Below are 22,492 nucleotides of genomic sequence, written 5' to 3' on the forward strand. Positions count from 1 at the left end.
AAATAATACATTACATATATTCATTTAAATCTCTATATACGATTACATGTATGTATCGGTGTTGAGATTTCAATTAAATTATCAAAATTATAAAAGTTCACGAGATATCACGGATAACAGTTTTTCATCGAATATGATCTAAGATCAGTTCCAGTGACCTTTAACATCGACCTTTAACAATAACCTTTAGAAAGGATTATTGATATCGGGGCGATCATATTGTTATTTGGGTAGATTGCGTAGCCCAGTACATGCAGGTGTAACATACAATACATTGTATTAATATTACCCAGATGGAAATATGTAAACATTTTGCTATTGACGGACATAGAAAAACCAGCGTCAATAGTTGTATCTCACCACATATACATGTCCTTATTTTTCAATTGTTTTCTTGTTCAAGTGAACTCAGAAACATTTATGATACCCAATAATGTTTGTCTGATGCACTTCAAGTTTTTTTTCTGCGATCCACAGACAATGTCTTCGCACATGCGTACCTTAGGAAGACAAAAAGAGTCACTTTTAGAAAATTCTTAATGTTTTAAATATCTTTGGTTGGGCTAGGTCCAGTGTAACCCAATTAACGAAAAGTTCTTAACTTTTAAGTATGTAAGAAAAGTAAATTCGTCCGAAAGCGATCGTCAGCGTCACGCTAGCCCACTTCATGTACCTTTCCGAAACGACTTTTAATTTGTAAAATGGGAATGTAAAATGAGATTAATACTTTTTGTAGAGTGGCAAAAGTTATTATCTTACCGTTATTACAACACTAATCATACCTTCTGAACAATCTAACCAAAACAAATTAATTGCTAATTTTCAAAATAGAACGAGTCGTCTTAGGTTTCGCCCCCCGCCCTCTTCCTTATTCCTTGAAATCGGACATTCAGCATTTTTGTATACACTAACGGCTGTCTTACTATTCCTAGGCATGCCTTTATCCCCAAAATATTCATATTCAAATCTGGTAGGATGATTCCCAGTGAGATCTAGATTTGCGGTGTAACGTTTTATGTTTGATGGGTTGAAAATGGCTGTGCAGCGGCCATCTTGGATTTCAACGAGAAAAATTCAGGATTTTAGCAAATTGATAAACATTTTGTAGTAACATGTAATATAACGAAGTAAAGTTGTTCATTCGTCAAGGATTTACTGAAAGGAGTCAAGGTTATAACTTCAGAGGTCAATATTGAATATATTATGAAACAAAGTTGTTAGGGAATCAAGCAGATTCACCTGACCATATGACAGTGTCAGTGGATACAAGTCAAGGTCATTGTGTCAGATATAAAGGTCAATAAACATGGTTCAGGACTTCAAGTGATGCTAAATTCATTCTTATAACAGTAACGATTAATAGTTCAAACTTGAATTCCAAGCATTGCTTTAATTCTGATAACAGTAACGATTACATGCGTTGCAAACATCCGTTCTTATAACAGTAACGATTAATGGTTCAAACTTGAATTCCATATAACAGTAACGATTAATGGTTCAAACTTGAATTCCATACAACAGTAACGATTAATGGTTCAAACTTGAATTCAAAGCGGTGCTACATCCGTTCACAGTAAAGATCAATGGTTCAAAACTTGAATTCCAAGCGATGCTACATCCGTTCACAGTAAAGATCAATGGTTCAAACTTGAATTCCATATAACAGTAAAGATAAATGGTTCAAACTTGAATTCCATACAACAGTAACGATTAATGGTTCAAACTTGAATTCAAAGCGGTGCTACATCCGTTCACAGTAAAGATCAATGGTTCAAACTTGAATTCCAAGCGATGCTACATCCGTTCACAGTAAAGATCAATGGTTCAAACTTGAATTCCATATAACAGTAAACGATTAATGGTTCAAACTTGAATTCCATATAACAGTAACGATTAATGGTTCAAACTTGAATTCCATATAACAATAACGATTAATGGTTCAAACTTGAATACAAGCGTTGCTACATCTTTTCTTATAACAGTAATGATTAATGGTTCAAACTTGAATTCAAAGCGCGCAACCATTTTTATCACATTTGGAAATAGGACCAAATTAAAGACACCAAATAAGATATATGCGTGGCCAGAAACTATCGACATTTAACTAGCAGTGAAAAGGATTTTTCTGTTATCAACATGATAACCTATATTTTCATATAACATCCATGAAGCAACGAAGAGATCGTTCCTGCACCATCGGGTGAACCGCGGGGAATCGCTTGTTGAGGGAGAAGGCCACATTTTACAGATTGAGCAATTGCTTCCGTATAACAACAAAGTAATTATTCACTAACAGTCTTGTTAGCCCTTCTTTATAGATATCCAGATTTGGATTTACTTTACCATGATAGGATCGCCAAATCTTAAATTAATGCGTTCTTATACATTTGATTTGTTTCAATACCATTCTGGCACATTTGAATCTGCAACTTACAAATCAGTTCAAGGTCAGATTTACGGGCAACCTCTGATCCTTATGGAAGTAACCCAATGTCAGAATGATACTGGTCAAAAATCAGGAACCTCCAATGTTGATATTTTTTTACCTTGAAATAAGGCGACACAACTGAGAACAGAATGTATCTCAATATACACAGGTATATACATTTATCAACAGGTCACAGAATTTTATCACATTGCCATGGAAACAATTAAAATATTCAACATGACACAAATCTGAAGATTCATGGTTTTATTGATGTACTTTACTGAAGTCATCAAATCATTGTCATTAACAGGTGTGCTTAAAACATGTTTACAAAAAAATACAACAATGAATTCACTTTGATTTTCTGGTAAATATACAACATGCATCAACATATATACGAAAGGACTGCTCACATGCATGTACACACACATTTCACATACCCAATCATTGTCACAACACAACATAAAAATATTCTTCATGACTACATATACATGTAATAGGTAATGAATTTTCAGTCTTGAAATGAGGAAAATGATCAATGATCAATACTTCACGAAATATTCAGAAACACTGAAAATACTTTCAGATACAAGAAAACGCCCATGGTTGTTGCTGGCATCCATGTATGCATTTCAACATTAGTCTAGGCTTTGCCGTTTGCTATACCATCTGTATGGATGAAACCAAGGGAGTGAACTCCAATATATATCAGAACGGTTGATTTTATTACTACAAACTGATGGAATTAATTTGTCCACTATAAAATGAAATTCTCTCTCTTGTTTCAATGAGGAATAAACTTAAACAAAATCAGCATTTTGAGCTGAAAACATTTAATACAAAATTCTTTTACAGCTGTTTTATAATGTATTGGTTCAACATCCATTTGAAAATTACTCCCTATTTCGTATTAAAAGTATCACCTTGGTTGGTTGGTAGTGCAATCTTTAGTTATAGATAATGACATCTCTAGTGAGCTATGTGTCATGTAACCAATGACTTCATCAATGAATATCACATCTGCGTGTATTAAAGAAACATTTCATTGGCTAATGTGATTCTGCTGTAACCAAAGATTCTATTGGAGGATTTAATAGCTAAAGATTCTATTGGAGGATTTAATAACCAAAGATTCTATTGGTAGACTATTACATTGATTGATAGATTTGATAATACTGAAATCAAGCTTTTCATTGGTTGATTTGATACTGTTATTATCACACATTCTCCATTGGATGATTTAAAATTGCTGTATTCAACAATTCCATTGGCCTATTTTCCTTTACTTTAACTCCCTGATTCAGATCAAGTAATTCATTCAGATCTGTCTGGTTTTTGAAAGGCTGCTCTAATCAAAGAGCCATAGATAACATAATTGGACAGTGATCACTACCCATAATGCTTTGCTGGATTATGCTGTCACACAGGTCAACCTTCAATCGTTGGGAGAGAACAAAGTAGTCGAGTCGCCTGGAAACCAAAATACCGCATTGTTACACACAGCCATATAAAACATCAGCAGTAAGAAATATAGCATTAGAATTAACCATAACATCAATATCAAATAAATTTATATATTGTAACCTGAATAGTAACATAGTATTTGAAATAGAAACATCTGTAAGACATAAGTATTCGACCAAATAAGCGCCCAAAGTGTTTAAAAAATTGAAAAAACGAAAAGGTGCTTAATAAGACAAAATTACTTCAAACCTATACAGTTTTAATAGTTTTGGTCTGATGCCCGGGCAATTGAAATGAGGCCTCAAAAAGGGGAGGGGCATTTATAAGGACATGGACACTTCTAGGGTAGAATATGGTAATTGCCCTGCCTCAATTAACCAAAGCGGGTCAGAACGGGACATGATGTTCAAATTCACAAACACCATATTATGAAATGACCCTCTTTCATGGTAGAACCATATTACAAAGTAAATCTTAATAATTCAGTGGATACAAGGTTCTAATGATATCCAAACAATATGCTCACCACCCCACATTCTTTGCACGTGAATTCATCATGTATGTCCAGAAGGAGAAGCAGTCTCGTGCGTTTGGGTACAGCTCTCGGAATGAATCCACATAACCTTCAGCCAGCAGGTTTGTAAACTCCACTCTTTCAGCCTCAGTAAATCCTGCTGTCTTCTTGTTTGTCTTTGGATTCTTTAGGTCTGGAAACAGAAAATAGTATAACACACATCATTTTACAGAAAATATAAGGAAGAATTAGAAATTCTCATTAACATCACATGATTTGTCAGTATCCTTGAGAATTATTTACCTGCAGGTGTATGTGCAACATTTAGATCTCCACACAAAATGACTGGTTTCTGGGCATCCAGTTTCTTGATATACTCGCGGAAGTCAACATCCCATTCCTTGGTTCTATAGTTCAGTCTTACTAGACCTTTTCCTGAGTTTGGCACATCTGTAAGAAAAAAGTGAAGCACACATGTTACATATACCTTAGATGTCAAAAGAAATAACTGTGTTTATATGATTTAAAAGTTTTAAAGCTTACCTCTAATACAATAATAGATATACTATACCGCTATGTGTGGCTAATTTTGGTCAAATTTTGTAACAGACCAATCAAGACAAGAAATAATCATTAAACACATTCTTGAAGAATTATAACATCATACTAAATGTTAACATAATATCAGCTTGTGTCCTAAACTATTAGCAATTAATACTTACATGATGTCACTAGAAAGAATTTGTCAAATTCTGCTGTAATTGTACGGCCCTCGTTGTCGTGCTTCTTTTGACCTAAAATACAATAGGGAGCCTTTATTGCTTCACCATTTGTTACTTGTGTACAAAGTAGAAATGTTGTTGGTGAATGATGAATTGGCATTGTCAAGTTGCTTTAAAAATATTCACTTAGTTACTTATGATGTCACAACTGTAGTTTCATTCAGTCTACAATGCATCAAATCATTATATAATTCAATCCCTCATCGTTTGCTGGAAGTTAAAAATTCCAAAGGTCAGTTCACAATATATGGTAAAAGTAATTATTCTATTGCTGTTTGATTAAAGTTTTACATCATACTAGTGATGCTGAGCTCTACAATGATGTTCACCATCATTGAAAATCACAAATACTTTTGTCATGGCGCTGTACATAAAGCCAACTCACCAATGCCATATGTCACATTGACAGGCTTTGTTTTTGTGTACATGCCAGTCCCAGCATAACCCTCAGTTTCTGCCGATGACCAGTAGGCATGGTAACCGTCCACTTCAGATTCCTTTGGTAACTTGGCTTTGGAACACTTGGTTTCTTGGACACAAAGAATGTCAGGATCATAGGTCTTCAGGTAGTCTAGACCATCTCCCTATCAAGAACGAACCATGGTAGTATGTGAAATTGTACTATCAACAACAGATCATGGTAGAATATTCAACAACAGATTTATGGTAGAATGAGCTACAATATTGAACAATATTTTAACAATATGTTTTGATTTTCTGATAGCTTCTAAAAGACTAAAATTGGATCAGAATGACACATAATATCTGTGACTCTCATATGTTTAAACAGTGACTCAATTCCCCTTACACTGAATGTCACTTATGTATTATGTATTTTACAGTCAAATATTACAGAATTAGTCTATAAAAAATGTCAAATGACATTTAAAAACCTTAAAATGTAACAGTTTAGCATAAAGAGGGTTTATAAACAAGTTTTACAGCGAAGTGTTTACATCAATGTAACGAATCTAACGAAAGTTGTTTATATCTTTACCTTCATCCAGGCACGTAGGCCGTTGATATTCCAGGAGGTGATTTTCAGTGAGGACTTGCGACCATCCTCTGTAACTTTGTCTGGGTTGAACTCTTTCGGAAAGCTGGTGTCTGTTCCCTCTGGCAGAGACTCAAGGCTGTCCTCTTTTTTGGGTTTGGGAGTTTTTCCTTTGCCATTCTTTGAGGTAAAATATAAATTGGGGTCAAAAGTTTTTAGGTTAATCACTTATTTTTTTCAACATTTGTATAAATAATTTTTAACAGGAAATAATGCTTACATCTTCAATCATATTTAAAAACAAATTATCCTATTAAACTCATCCACCTTTATTGTAGAGAAATACGCTGGACCACAATAGTGTAAATAGCCATCATCTTGTTCTGGCCTTCCTTTTATACCGTTTTCAACCCAATAAGCCCCCCTGTCCCTTTAAGCGCCCCTCCCCTTTTTGAGGCCTCAATTTCAATTGCCCAGGCATAAGACCAAAACTATCAAAACTGTATAAGTTTGCAATAATTTCATCTAATGAAGCACCTTTTTTATTTTTTAAATGCCCTGAGCATTTCTTGGGTTGAATACGGTAACATGTGATAGATTTATAGGAGATGATAATACATACTGATGTACCAGCTTCATCCACTTTGACTTGTTTTTCTGCTGGTTCCTGTTGAAGACAAATTCAGATACTGCATTTGTATGTAGTTAATGCATACCATGTCTATAGCATTTCCATTGTGTGTATTCATATAGTTATTTGAGAAACTGTTTTAGCCAGAGACACCAGAGTTGACACTGCCGAGTGTGGCCTTTGACAAGGTAGTTCACTATTTTATTCATGATTCTTGATCATCATATTTTAAACGCAGTCCTTAAAATAGTTGCAACATTAAACCAAATGTTTTCTCAAAAGTACATATCTAGCATTTAAGCCCTTCACCAGATATATATCAGTCAATATGTCTAAGTGATAGTAAGTCTGGTATCAAAGAAGAAAGGCAATATTAGCATTAAACATGAGGGCTCAACTAAAAATATTTTAACCACAAATAGATATATGGACAGTTTAACCAAGGACGTATATAAGAAGGATAAGTCACACTGGGTTTGGGTCGAGTGCGGCGCAGGAGCTTTTGTGTTTGTGCACTGACTGTGATATTGGGCGACGATTGATTTTCCTTTGATATCCGCCGGCGCAGCCTTTGATTTAGCTTGCGGGTGTGAGGGCTACCGTCTTACTTTCTGAAACGTGCTGTCATTTCATGAGCTGTTGTATTTTTTTAACAAAAATTTAAAACATTTGTTCTAAATCTTCCGTCCTTAAAGCAAGTACTAAACATTGTAAAATTTAATCAACTTTACATTGGTGTTTGGTTTGACTCGTTAAGGCAAGTATTTGTTGAGAAAAATGGTTTTTATTCTTGGTTCATAAGCGTCTCGCGAGGTGTTAAGTAGTGTAAAGAGACAGTCACAAATCCTTCTCACTTATAAATCCTTTGGTTTAACAAACAAAAAATTCTTTCGAGTTGATAGGTTGCCTTCAATTAAATATATTTCCGTGTGCAACATCTACAACACATACCAATTTAATTAAGCTGTTCTTTTATAAAAAAAATGTGTTTAACTTACATCTTCAGGAGTCTTTTTAGACTGAAAAATAAAAATGTACAAATTAATTAAATTGAAACACATTCAGGGGATGTAACTCGTACAGTCGTAAGATACAATGTACGTGTACTATATATAATCAAAAGCATGGTGTCCATAGGATGTCAACAACATCAAATCATGAAGACTGAGAGACTTAATCCTTATAGCTTTTAAACCCTTATATTTACTCTCTCTAGACTGCGTACATGATCAAATAAATGAACTGATGTAATGTACATCTGTGCGGCAGTAGGCATACTCCACTAGTCAAAATGTTTTGCATGCAAAAATAATCTTACCTTGCGTTTGGGCGGCATATTCTTTTTACTCAATGACAAGACTCCAGAAGTAAAAAGTGTTCTTCGCACGCTTGAATACACCAAGTACGAGACGAGCTTTATGTGAACCGATGAGCACGCCAGAGCAAAACGATCACAAAGAAACAGCCGACGGCAGAAGAAACGAAAATTACAAGCGTCTTCGCCACATTTTTCCCGCGCTTTTGTTTACACTGGAATGGGTTTAGTTGTAATAGTATTGTAATTTTTGGGGAAAAGCAAATTTAAGAAAAGCCATATTTGTATATATAAAAACTTACAATTTACGTATTAGCTGATGACAAAACGAATTTCTGTCCTTGTCAAGAAATAGATGCTGCATAGTTTTGAAACTGAACAGACGAAGTTTCTTGAACGTTTGAAACGGAGGGTAATATCAAAAGGTTCCGATCGACCTTTTTCGGAAGCTTTTGGAATTTTGCCTAACTTGTGTACAATCAGAGGGCACCTGCCGGAAGTTAACCAATTTAACTTGGATACATGACGCTTTTGCAACTTCATATGGCCCATATATTGACACCGAGTGTTTTGGTGTCAACTCCTAGTTTTATGAATTAGCATTGGAAATTTTGGACAACTATAAAGTGAAAATAATGCATCGACGGTGTTGTCATTCCATGTTTGCGCACTCTGGAGTCTTTATCTATATACAGAATATGTAGTTTTGCAAGTATAACTATACCGGTTGAGAGCTCTGTACGGTGTTAGTTAATTTACATTTGAAATGACTGCTTATCGGTGCATGAGATCACAAGACAGTGCTAACTGCTGTTGCGTGACAGACGTATCCGTAATTAAAGTAACACGCCGCGCCGACTTTCTCGAGTGAAAGTGGGGGCAGTAAAGCAACAGAAGTCTTGGTACTCTATTAATTATGTACAAGGCCAGGAATTAACTTAGTGAGGGTCTCAAGGAGCTGACCAGGAATTCTTTATTTAACAACGAACAGTACGTTATGGAATTAATCAATGCATGTTCAAGCGACAACCTCTATAGAAATGATAAATTTATTTTTGCCATGATTTGCTAATTACAGGTAAAGAATTTATAAAAGGAAAAAAAAACTCTCTTTCCATCGAGTCATGATTTTTGTAAAGAAATCCTTTTGAACCCCCTGTAATGAAACGATACCCAGGAATCTCCATAACATTACATAGGTGCCGACTGGTTTGCTAAATGCCAGTTCAATGGAGAGTGGCCTGTTAGTCAGAACAATGGATTATTTCGAGGATGACTTGTATGACATCCTTTTAAAAGGGAAGCGGGAATCCCTTAAGGAGTATCTGGACAAGGGGCTGGACGTGAACCATGCATTCCGCAGTACTGACCGTCCTGACCGGCTCGGTAAAACTCTTACAGAGGTGGCGGTGCAGGCACAACAGAAGGAAGTGGTGGAGGAGTTGATCAGTAAGAAAGCAAATGTCAATCTGAAATACATTGTGGATGTCAACAATTACGCTTACACATTGAGGGAATATAAAAAGAAAGATTGTTTAAAGCTAACTGTGATGTATGCATGTATTGTGAAAAACCAGGTGGACATGATTAAATTACTGGTTCAGGCTGGCTATAATGTAAATAACCATGACGACCGTGGCTGTACCTGTCTATGGCACGCTGTGGATTTAAATAACTATGAAATGGCTAAAGCCATTCTTTTAGCCAAAGAATGCGATGTGAATGTGATGGACACCGCCCTTCTCCGACCTCTACATATAGCCGCAATGCATGGTAACCACAAAATTATGTCGCTATTGATACGGAGAGGGGCTCGTATTGATGCTGTTCAACTGCGAGGATGGACAGCGTTAAATCTGTCTTGCCGGACGGGATGTGTACCAACGACACGAATGTTACTTCTGAATGGTGCTGATCCAAATCACATTGCTTATAATGAACATACACCACTTTCTATGTCTCTACAGTATTGTGAGGTATGTTAAGATATCCCTCTCATGTTACACCATGAAAAAATGATCAAAATAATGTAATTAAAGTGAGGGAAAAGTATAATCTACAAATATTATCACGATAGTAATATTTAATCAATGCTTCTTCAAATGGTTCATATGTAATCATTTATTCATATTTAAATTGTTTTTAAAGTTTGTTAAAAATAATACAGATATTGTTGGCAACTGATCTCAGGTTTTTGTGGACGGTTTTAAGCTGTTATATGTAATATTCGTTACTGGTACTTTCAGGACCGACAAATCCCAGAGCTACTTCTAGAAGCAGGAGCGGAGGTTACTATGTCTTTAATCAAAAAGTGTAAGGAAGAGAAAATGATGAACTTATTACTGAATCCAGACCTCTTCTACTTAATGAAGTTTTTGTCAGAGACACCAAGAACCCTGAGGACATTGAGCTGTCTACGGATCAGGAAATCTTTACTTCAGTCAGCATCTGATCTTCATATCATACAGAAGGTTGAGGGCCTACCTCTGCCTAAGTTGATCAAGGAATATTTACTTATGGCTCATTTATAATGGTAACCGTAGTGTAGACTTAAGAGACTGTACATATTACTTTGACAATCATATTGGACAACAAATTGATAACCTGTTTTTAACCATGGTAAGTCGGTAACCATGGTTAATGATGATGCCTGTGTATTGTGTTCTAGTAAACATCGAATGCTATGGTTAACAAACTGATGACGAGAATGTATATACATGTACATGTTCCATAGCCATGGCAACATATTGATAAATGTAATTGTTACCATATGACAACGATTAATTTCTTCTCTAATCCATGATACCAGGAGTAAATAAAAAATCGTCTGCCCTTTATATATTACCATGGTAACCATGATGCGTCTTTCAGGGCATTGATTAAATTAAAAAATCATTATATCTTTTTTGTTCTTGGAGAAGTTTGCGATGTTGTTTTGAACTATATCATCTAAACAACTTTTGATGATATCACATTTTTCGCTCTTCATCAATATAAAGCAGACATCTGACAATGCGATGCTGTATAGTTTTCTAATTAGAAAGTCCTTCGAGAATGTTTCTCTCCGTTTGTTGGTGCTCAGGTAATTTTCAATAGGACTGAAGCTGTAATTGGTAGGGTAGTAAAGTTATATTATGTAGCCGTAATGTATGATCTATACGAACCCTAACAGTACAGGTAATTATCCACCTGTACCAGGTATTGATTACCTTGAGTCTTACTGTCTGGAGCTGAACTGTAGGTGTAACCAGCTGATGTCATCACTTAGGACATTAAAATAAGTCCAAGGCTGTATTAATGACATTGACCTACATCAACTTAACTGTGTGAAGAGAGAAAGAGTGTTGGATATTGTAAATGATATATTTTTTGTGAAAAAAACGCCTACGAAAATCAAATTCCTTTGAATATTATCCACGAATTGGCTTTAATACACATTCGATATTGTTTTACTAGATTGTAAATATTGTTATTTTTTATTCTGGCTGTATGATGTACTGGACTACATTTGTATATGCATGCAAACAGGTTGATGTCATATAAACATACATATATTAGCGGTAGTTTTGGCGCTTTTTATTCATGTACAGCGCTAATGTTTGTAAAAGGCCATTTACTGTATTGAACTACCTATAGCTAATGTGGCTGATTTATACCTGCGCTTATTATGCGATAAAACCTGACTGCGCTAAAATAAACGGGTACGTTTACAGTATGTATATAAATAATAACTGGAGATTTTAATTTATCAGATGTTGACCACTTTATCCTAGCTGTCAAAAAACTACCATGTTTTGGATGTGCTTCATGCTATTCGGTGTAATTTTGAAGATATGATGAAGTTAGTGTTGGTCTTTAACCGTAGAATATTGCATGTAGGAACTGTTCTCAGGACATGGTACAAGTGCATTTACCTTCTTTACCAAGAACTGATAAAACGCGTCTATTTTTGTAGTAAGGTACTACAGATTCCTTATAATTTTCGTTTGTTAGCTATTTTGGTGAAGTAATTTCTTATTTTGCTACTGACCATTTGAATCAGTATTCCATCAAAAGAGTAAGCTTACTATATGTGAACTTTTATTATCTCAGAAATTAATGTTTTCTGTTGTTCTAGACTATAGTGTTTATAAACGATTCAAGGTATGTCATTCAAAATATCTGCTTGAAATTTATTTGATATCAGTAAACATTCATGTACATTTCAAACCATGCGTTTGTCAAGTTTTTAACCGGAAGAATTATTATGATTTGCTGTGGTAGTAAATGCACTAATCTAACCTCCTTATTTGGTACACGTAGCCACACCATGACCAGTGCATGTGTAAAATGCTGCTTTGTATTTTGAACGAATTTGTTTTGTAAAACCTCCAAGAATCTCAACTGTTGAAATAAAAAATTATTTTTGACAATGCTGTGTTATTTTTGTGTCATTTTTGAAGTGCTTATTTCCTTTGTCGTGATCGAGTTATGCACCATATGTAGAGTATGAATTCTATCGACTTTTGATCTATAGCTGAGAACTAGAACATCTAAAATGGTCTATGGACCTGTGGTAGGTCTAAATATATATATGTCTGCTAACATTTTTTTCATTATGTGTAATTCTTTGGCAGTATGCAACACGTGAAGTGGACAAAGGTTTTGTCAAACTTCAAAAACGGTCACAAGTGAAAATACCACCCCGGCTTACCGAGGTTAACCCGAAAATATTTGAAAGCCAAACTTGTCCGTTTTGGTTTGGTTTAGTTTATTCTACGTCCTATTTAATGCCAAGGTCATGTAAGGACAGGTTTGATAGTGGAGGAAAACCGGATTACCCGGGAAAAAACCCACCGGCCAGCGGTCAGTACCTGGCAACTGCCCCACATGGGGTTTGAACTCGCGACTCATTGGTGGATGGCTTGTTTTTTCATTCTGTTTACATGTAGATATGATAATTGAAACTTATCTAAAAGATTAATATCATCTTCAATAAAACGAATGGCTCTTTCCTGTATCTTTTCCATCTTTCTAGTTGAAATTAAGCTACAAAAATACCGTGCCAGGACAGTAATTAAAAATCATAATTTTTGCCTTGTTTTAGTTACTGCCAAACACAGTTTCAGAACACAGAGTTGCTTGGGAACCCCCCCCCCCCCCCCTTTTTTTTAAACATAAATTACACATCTATTACGGTGGCGGAGTTGTGTCATTTTATCTTTTCGCCAGTAGATTAGTCCTTGGGTTAACTTCTCTGCTGGAAACTTAAGTAAACAACAAAAAAAAAAAAAAACCTATGACTGAAAGAAAAGGCGAAAATTAACAAGTATTAAATCTGCTAATAATAATTAGCATTGTAATAATTGGTTAACCATAATTACTCGTCTTTTTGCCCGCCTTTAACCGCTTTAAAGTTCAGGCGAAAAGACAAAATTTAGGTTTGTTAATTTTCGTCTTTTCGAGGCTAGAAAAACAAAAAAGGCTCTATTTTCAAAGGCGAAAAGACGAAAATCTTAGTCGATTTCGTTTTTTCGTCTTTTATTTTTCGTCTTTTCGCCTCGAAAACACGAGTTCCTTTTCGAGACGAAAATACGCATACAAGTCAGCCACCGTAGTGATGATTAAAGTGAATAGATGATCAAGGTGTTCAACACTGATCATGTTAGATGTCAACTTCGCTAGCCAAGGGTATATGTATACATGTACCCTTAGCTTACACGAAAAACATCAGCATCAGCTTCACGGATCAGCACGTTACGGGTCCGCGGTAGTCAATTTTAACGCTAGTAAGAGGCTTTTGACCATGTTGTGCAACGTTAGAAATAAAAATGGACATAAGTATAATATTTGCTAAGAGTTAATAATTTCTAAGAGTAAGAAAACGTATCCATTACTAACTATTTACAAGTCTCTAACGATGAGCACTATATAGCAGACGAATTATTTCATTGGTGCAAAGGAAATAATGAACTCTCCCCTCGCGCCAAATGAAATCTCGCGCGATCACGTCAGTCCACATGTAAGAAGAACGGAAGAAAAACACGGACCTAAACATTCATTGAAATGCAGAAGTGTCCGACTTGCCCGAAGTGTCACTCATTTTATTCCACCAAAGGTGATACACGAAGCTTTATGTGGTTGATTTGAAACTGCAAACAATTTTGCAGACGTGTTGCCGCTTTGTATTTGCAGCTGCGATATTGCAGATTTATAAACACTGATCAAATACTGCAGTATTATTGTGGTTGTTTTGTAATTTTTGCTTCCAGTTATGCTTATTTTTCACTAACTTAATAAAATAGAAAATAAACCTTGTAAACATCAACATTTTTAAATACCACATTTTCCATCAAAGACATTAAAAAACCATAATTGATGTAGAATGATTCTTGGAAGAACATAAGGGAGATAACTTGCATTGACTTAATTTCTGTTAGGACAGGCTTTTAAAACTGGTTTTATTTATTGCATTTTTTTCAACTATCTGCTAGATTTACCTGAAGGTAGTAAATTTGGGTTGTTGAAATCTGCAGAAATTTCGTAATCTGTCAAAATGGCCCCATACAAAACTAGATCAGTCCATGAGTTTATGAGACCAGTGTATTTTACAGTAAAACAAATCATACTCAATTTACACACTATCAGAAAAAAAAAATCATATTCAATCTGGTCATACTTTCAACAGAACATGTTTAATTTTGAGATCTTTTCAGGATTAATAAATTAAATTTCAAAAATTACTATAAAAAAACAAGCTAATAATTCACTGACAGTCCACCCAATTATTATTATATTTATTAGGTCATCTGACCGAAGGTCAGGATGACCTATTGTCATCGTGTTTCGTCCGTCGTCGTGCGCCGTGCGCCGTGCGCCGTCCGCCGTCCGCCGTGCGCCGTGCGCCGTGCGTCGTGCGTAAGACTATTTATACAAAAGCCTACTCCTCCTTCATCCTTTGATGGATTTCATCCATATTTGGTTTGAAGCATCAATAGGGAAGGACAATCATATTTTATATAAATGAGCCTGGTCCGACCCCTAGGGGCTGAGGGGTGGGGCACCAAAAGGGCAAATTTTCTTATTTTAAGCTTTAAAATCCTACTCCTCCTTCATCCTTGGATGGATTTCATCCATATTTGGTGTGAAACTTCATTGGGGAAGGACAATCATATTTTATATAAATGAGCTTGGTCTGACCCCTAGGGTCAGAGGGGGAGGGCCTCAAAAGGGCAAATTTTCTTAATTTTAGATTTAAAATCCTACTCCTCCTTCATCCTTGGATGGATTTCATCCATATTTGGTGTGAAACTTCATTAGGGAAGGACAATCATTTTTTATATAAATGAGCCTGGTCCGACCCCCTAGGGTCAGAGTTGTGGGGCCATAAAAGGGCAAATTTTCTTAATTTTAGCTTTAAAATCCTACTCCTCCTTCATCCTTGGATGGATTTCATCCATATTTGGTTTGAAACATCATTGGGGAAGGACAATCATATTTTATATAAATGAGCCTGGTCCGACCCCTAGGGGCTGAGGGGTGGGGCCCCAAAAGGGCAAATTTTCTTATTTTAGCTTTAAAATCCTACTCCTCCTTCATCCTTGGATGGATTTCATCCATATTTAGTGTGAAACATCATTAGGTAAGGACATTCATATTTTATATATTTGTTGATAGGTGTGACCCCTAGGGGCTGAGGGGGTGGGGCCCCAAAAGGGCGAATTTTCTTATTTTAAGCTTTAAAATCCTACTCCTCCTTCATCCTTGGATGGATTTCATCCATATTTGGTGTGAAACATTATTGATGAAGGACAATCATATTTTGTATAAATGAGCTTGGTCCGACCCCTAGGGGCTGAATGGTGGGGCCTCAAAAGGGCAAATTTTCTTAATTTTAGCTTTAAAAACCTACTCCTACTTCATCCTTGGATGGATTTCATCCATATTTGGTGTGAAACATCATTTGGGATGGACAATCATATTTTATATAAATGAGCCTGGTCCGACCCCTAGGGGCTGAGGGGTACGGCCCCAAAAAAGGCAAATTTTCTTAATTTTAGCTTTAAAATCCTACTTCTCCTTCATCCTTGGATGGATTTCATCCATATTTGGTGTGAAACATCATTTGGGACGGACAATCATATTTTATATAAATGAGCGTGGTCCAACCCCTAGGGGCTGAGGGGTGGGGCCCCCAAAGGGCAAATTTTCTTAATTTTAGCTTTAAAATCCTGCTCCTCCTTCATCCTTGGATGGATTTCATTTATATTTAGTGTAAAACATTTTTGAGGAACGATAATCATATTTGATAAAAATGAGCATGCTCCAACCCCTAGGGGCTGAGGGATGGGGCCCCAAATGGGCAAATTTTCTTAATTTTAGCTTTAAAATCCTACTCCTCCTTCATCCTTAGATGGATTTCATCCATATTTGATGTGAAACATCATTGGGGACGGACAATCATATTTGATATAAATGAGCCTGGTCCGACCCCTAGGGGCTGAGAGGTGGGGCCCCAAATGGGGAAATTTTCTTAATTTTAGCTTTAAAATCCTACTCCTCCTTCATCCTTGGATGGATTTCATCCATATTTGGTGTGAAACATCATTGGGGAAGGACAATCATATTTTATATAAATGAGCCTGGTCCGACCCCTAGGGGCTGAGGGGTGGGGCCCCAAATGGGGAAATTTTCTTAATTTTAGCTTTAAAATCCTACTCCTCCTTCATCCTTGGATGGATTTCATCCATATTTAGTGTGAAACATCATTAGGTAAGGACATTCATATTTTATATATTTGAGATAGGTGTGACCCCTAGGGGCTGAGGGGTGGGGCCCCAAAAGGGCGAATTTTCTTATTTTAAGCTTTAAAATCCTACTCCTCCTTTATCCTTGGATGGATTTCATCCATATTTGGTGTGAAACATAATTGATGAAGGACAATCATATTTTATATAAATGAGCTTGGTCCGACCCCTAGGGGCTGAATGGTGGGGCCTCAAAAGGGCAAATTTTCTTAATTTTAGCTTTAAAAACCTACTCCTACTTCATCCTTGGATGGATTTCATCCATATTTGGTGTGAAACATCATTTGGGATGGACAATCATATTTTATATAAATGAGCCTGGTCCGACCCCTAGGGGCTGAGGGGTAGGGCCCCAAAAAGGCAAATTTTCTTAATTTTAGCTTTAAAATCCTACTTCTCCTTCATCCTTGGATGGATTTCATCCATATTTGGTGTGAAACATTATTTGGGACGGACAATCATATTTTATATAAATGAGCGTGGTCCAACCCCTAGGGGCTGAGGGGTGGGGCCCCCAAAGGGCAATAATTTTAGCTTTAAAATCCTACTCCTCCTTCATCCTTGGATGGATTTCATCTATATTTAGTGTAAAACATTATTGGGGAAGGATAATCATATTTGATGTAAATGAGCATGGTCCAACCCCTAGGGGCTGAGGGGTGGGGCCCCAAATGGGCAAATTTTCTTAATTTTAGCTTTAAAATCCTACTCCTCCTTCATCCTTACATGGATTTCATCCATATTTGATGTGAAACATCATTGGGGACGGACAATCATATTTGATATAAATGAGCCTGGTCCAACCCCTAGGGGCTGAGAGGGTGGGGCCCCAAATGGGGAAATTTTCTTAATTTTAGCTTTAAAATCCTTCTCCTCCTTCATCCTTGGATGGATTTCATCCATATTTGTTGTGAAACATCATTGGGGAAAGGACAATCATATTACAAATGAGCCTGGTCCGACCCCTAGGGGCTGAGGGGTGGGGCCCCAAATGGGCAATAATTTTAGCTTTAAAATCCTACTCCTCCTTCATCCTTGGATGGATTTCATCTATATTTAGTGTAAAACATTATTGGGGAAGGATAATCATATTTGATGTAAATGAGCATGGTCCAACCCCTAGGGGCTGAGGGGTGGGGCCCCAAATGGGCAAATTTTCTTAATTTTAGCTTTAAAATCCTACTCCTCCTTCATCCTTAGATGGATTTCATCCATATTTGATGTGAAACATCATTGGGGATGGACAATCATATTTGATATAAATGAGCCTGGTCCAACCCCTAGGGGCTGAGAGGTGGGGCCCCAAATGGGGAAATTTTCTTAATTTTAGCTTTAAAGTCCTACTCCTCCTCCATCCTTGGATGAATTTTATCCATATTTGGTGTGAAGCATCATTGGGGAAACACAATTATATTTTATATAAATGAGTCTGGTCTGAACCCTAGGAACTGAGGGGTGGGGCCCCAAAAGGGCAAATTTTCTTATATTAATTTTAGCTGGCTCACTTCCTGTTTTAAGGTTTCAGTCTCCGATCTCAATAAAAATTGGTCTATAGGGGTTTTAATTGATGCCGAACAACATGCAAACATTTTCGTAAAGATTTTGGTATTCCAAGATGGCCGCTGGCCCACTTCCTGTTTTAAGGTTTCAGTCTCCGATCTCAATGAAAATTGGTCTATAGGGGTTTTAATTGATGCCGAACAACATGCAAACATTTTCGTAAAGATTTTGGTATTCCAAGATGGCCGCTGGCCCACTTCCTGTTTTAAGGTTTCAGTCTCCGATCTCAATGAAAATTGGTCTATAGGGGTTTTAATTGATGCCGAACAACATGCAAACATTTTCGTAAAGATTTTGGTATTCCAAGATGGCCGCTGGCCCACTCCCTGTTTTAAGGTTTCAGTCTCCGATCTCAATGAAAATTGGTCTATAGTGGTTTTGATTGATTCAGAAGGGGGAACTTTAGGTAAGGACAATCATGTTTTATAAAGGACCGAGGTAAGACCCATGGGGATAGTATGACCGAGGTCCAAAATGGGAGCTTTGCTGAAATGGCTTTAAAATCTGACTCCTCCTTATATTAATCCTTGAATGGGTTTTGACCATATTTGGATGAAGGGCTACCAAGTTTGTTCAACAAATGACATTTACCTTTTTCAGAAACTTACATATTTAAACTAAGGAGTTCCTTGTATTGTTTATATTAATCGTTAACCAATACTTTATACTGTGACTTTGTTGTTTTGTGCCATGAGTCAGATGACCGTTAAGGCCCATGGGCCTCTTGTTTTCTATAAATTTTCTCATTTGCCTTGTATTTACTTATTGTCTTTCCTACTCAGTATATAGCCGTATTATGCTACATTATATCCCTAAGGTCTGGACAGTACATGTTAAAGGTATTGTCATACATGTTGAACTTTTTTACGTTTGTGAGTTATTAATAACAGTACATGTTACAGGTATTTTCCATACATGGTGAAAACATTTTTAGGTTCATCTGAACGATGACGAAGGTCAGGATGACCTATTGTCATAGTGTTTCGTCGTCGTCGTGCGACCGTCCGCCGTCCGCCGTACGCCCGTCCGCGTGACGCCGTGCCGTCGTGCGTAAGACTATTGTTACATAAAGCCTACTATCTCCTTAACCCTTTAGCGGATTACATCCAATGATTTGGATGGGGCCCCCTAAAGGGCAAATTTTCTTAATTTTAAGCTTTAAAACTAATCCTCTTTCAATCCTTGGATGGATATGCTTACATTTTTGGTGCGGTAAAATCATTGGGAGACGGGACATCTACTATATTTCATATAAATTGAGAATGGTCCGACCCCTAGAGGGTGAGGGTGGTGGGCCCACAAACACGTGCAAATTTTACTTAATATTAGCATTCTTTTAATCCACTTACCTCAATCATTCCTTTGTGTAGGTATGGTTTTAATCACCATAATTTGGTGTGAAAAAATCATTTGGGCATAGGACAATTATTATATTATATAAATGAGCCCTGGGTCGGACCCCTAAGGGGTGAGGGGATGGGGCACACCAAAAAAGGCATAAACTTTTATTAATTTTAGCTTTAAAATCTTACTCCACCTTCATCCTGGTAACAAAACGGATTTCTTTTCATATTTGGTTTTTGGGAAAATTCTTTTGGGCGAAGGACAATCATATTTTAATTAAATGAGCCTGGTCCGACCCCAAGGGGCAGAGGGGCGGGGCTCCAAAAGAGGAAATTTTCTTAATTTAAGCTTTAAAATCCTACTCCTCCTTCATCCTTGAATGGATTTTCATCCATATTTGGTGTGAAACATCATTGGGGAAGGTACAATCATATTTTATATAAATGAGCCTGGTCCGACCCCTTGGGGCTGAGGGGTGGGGCCCCAAAAGGGCAAATTTTCTTAGTTTTAGCTTTAAATCCTACTCCTCCTTCATCCTTGGATGGATTTCATCCATATTTGGTGTGCAAACATCATTGGGGATGGGACAATCATATTTTATATAAATGAAGCCTTGTCCAACCCCTAGGGGCTGATGGGTTGGGGTCACAAATAAGGGCAAACTATTCTTAATCTTTAGCTTTATAAAATCCTACTCCTACTTTATTAATTGGATGGATTTCTCATACATATTATGGATGGGATATTAAATCTTTGGGGACGGACAATTCGATATTTCCTATATAAATGATCGACCTGCGTCGACCCCTTGGGGCTGTGGGTTGGGGCCACCTCCAAAAGGGCAAATTTTCTTATTTTTAGCATTATATACCCTTATACTCTTTCATATCTGGAAGGGATTCAATTCTATATTTGGTGTTCGTGAATATATTCCATTAGGGATGGACATTCTAGCTTTTTCTATAAATGAGCCATGGTTCCAGATCACTCTAGGGGCTGATGGGGTGGGCGCCCAGAACAGGAACCAATTTTCTTATCTTTAGCGTTTAAAATCATTACTCATCTTTAAACTATTTCGGTCATGGTTTTTATCCTATTTTTGGGTTGTGAATACATCCGTTGGGAAGAAGGACAATCATTTAAAATTTTTTATATAAATGAGCCTGGTCTGACCTCTAGGGGCAGAGTAGGCGCGGGGCTCCAAAAGAGGCAACATTTTCTTAATTTTAAGCACTTTTAAAAATCCTACTCCTCTATTCATTACTTAGAATGGAGTTTCATCCATATTTGTAGTGAAATACATCATGGGAGATTTGACAATCATATATTATATAAATGTGGCCTGGTCCGAACCCCATAGGGGCCTGTGGGGATGTTGGGCTGGGGCTCCAAAAGAGGCTATTTTTCTTAATTTAAGACTTTAAAATCCTACTTCCTCCTTCATCCTTGGATGGATTTTAATCATATTTGGTACGTGAAACATCTTTGGAAAGGACATTGCTTCATTCTTATATAAATGAGCCTGGTCAGACCCATAGGCGGCTGAGGGATTGGGCCCCAAAAAAAGACCATTTTTATTTAATTTTTTAGACTTTAATAATCCTACTCTCCTTCATCATTTGAATGGTTTCCATCTAGATTTAGTGTGATATATCATTGGAGATGGACAAATCATCAATTGATTATATATTGATCCGGTGGATCCAGATACCCTAGGGTGCCTGAGGGGTGGCCGGGCATAGAAATGGGGAAAGTTTCTTAACTTTAGCATTTAAATTCACAACTTCTCCTTTGATACCATTGGTTGGATTTGAAATCCACTATTTTGGTGTGAATTACATCGTTGGGGAAGAAAGGACAATCTGATTTTATATAATTGATGCTTGGTCATGGACCCTAGGGGGCAGAGGTGACGCGGGGCTCCACAAAGAGGATAATTTTTTTAATTTTTAGCTTTTTTAAAATTCCTACTCCTAACTCATTACTTCATTAGTTGGATTTCATAACATAAATTGGCTGTTGAAACATTCATTAGGAGATGGACAATCTATTATAAATATATAATAGAGCCCTGGTCCGACCCCTAGGGGCTTGAGGGGCGGGGCTCCCAAATGGGGGAAATTTTTCTTAATTTTAAGATTTAAACTTCCTACTCTCCTTCAATCAATTGGATGGATTTTCATCAATATTTGGTGTGAAACATCATTTTGGGATGGACAATCATATTCCATATAAATGAAATAGGATAGACCACTCATGGGACAGAGGGGGCGGGGCCCAAAATGGGCAAATTTTCTTAAATTAAGCTTTAAAATCCTACTCCTCTTTATATACTTGGATGGATTTACATTCGTTACATTAATTTGGTGTGAAAACATCTTATGGACATAGGGAACATTTGCATATTTTATATATAAAAGAGCCTGCGTACGACCACTAGGGGATGAGGGATGGTGTGCACCCATATTGGGCTCCAAATTTTCTTACTTTTAGCTTTAAAACCTAATCATCCTTCATATATGATTGGATTTCTATCATAATATTTGGTGTTGAAATATCATGAGGCCAAAGGACATTCATATTTTCTATAAATGAGCATGATCTGATCCCTTGGGGCTGAGGTAGGTGGGGAACACCGAATGGGAAAATTTTCTTAACTTTAGCTTTTTAAAAT

The 22,492-nt window shown here is 36.7% G+C and overlaps 2 protein-coding genes across 2 annotated transcripts; one reads left to right on the top strand and one right to left on the bottom strand.

The window, feature by feature from the left end:
- Positions 1–2,677: 2,677 nt before the first annotated feature.
- On the bottom strand, positions 2,678–8,307 carry LOC138311792 (DNA repair nuclease APEX1-like). The gene is made up of 9 exons (XM_069252987.1): positions 8,132–8,307; positions 7,812–7,832; positions 6,805–6,849; positions 6,186–6,362; positions 5,574–5,772; positions 5,129–5,200; positions 4,710–4,856; positions 4,419–4,599; positions 2,678–3,898 (listed from the first exon to the last, which is right to left on the bottom strand). The coding sequence occupies exons 1-9, from the start codon at positions 8,147–8,149 to the stop codon at positions 3,781–3,783; spliced, it is 978 nt and encodes a 325-aa protein (XP_069109088.1). The 5' UTR covers positions 8,150–8,307; the 3' UTR covers positions 2,678–3,780.
- A 272-nt stretch (positions 8,308–8,579) lies between these two features.
- On the top strand, positions 8,580–12,529 carry LOC138311791 (ankyrin repeat and SOCS box protein 8-like). Its single transcript, XM_069252986.1, has 2 exons — positions 8,580–10,104; positions 10,375–12,529. Exons 1-2 carry the CDS (start codon positions 9,358–9,360, stop codon positions 10,657–10,659), a joined length of 1,032 nt encoding a protein of 343 aa, XP_069109087.1. The 5' UTR covers positions 8,580–9,357; the 3' UTR covers positions 10,660–12,529.
- Positions 12,530–22,492: the final 9,963 nt, after the last annotated feature.

The sequence above is a fragment of the Argopecten irradians genome, unplaced genomic scaffold (genome assembly GCF_041381155.1).
Source record: "Argopecten irradians isolate NY unplaced genomic scaffold, Ai_NY scaffold_0114, whole genome shotgun sequence".
Classification (NCBI taxonomy): Eukaryota; Metazoa; Mollusca; class Bivalvia; order Pectinida; family Pectinidae; genus Argopecten; species Argopecten irradians.

Bases quoted from the DNA above. Each gene is read 5' to 3' on its own strand.
- LOC138311792 (XM_069252987.1), bottom strand. The intron at 5,773-6,185 runs GTAAAGATATAA...CGTTCTTGATAG, and splicing joins GCCTACGTGCCTGGATGAAG to GGAGATGGTCTAGACTACCT. The intron at 5,201-5,573 runs GTGAGTTGGCTT...ATTGTATTTTAG, and splicing joins CAATGTGACATATGGCATTG to GTCAAAAGAAGCACGACAAC.
- LOC138311791 (XM_069252986.1), top strand. From the start codon at position 9,358: ATGGAGAGTGGCCTGTTAGTCAGAACAATGGATTATTTCGAGGATGAC. The intron at 10,105-10,374 runs GTATGTTAAGAT...TGGTACTTTCAG, and splicing joins TGTCTCTACAGTATTGTGAG to GACCGACAAATCCCAGAGCT.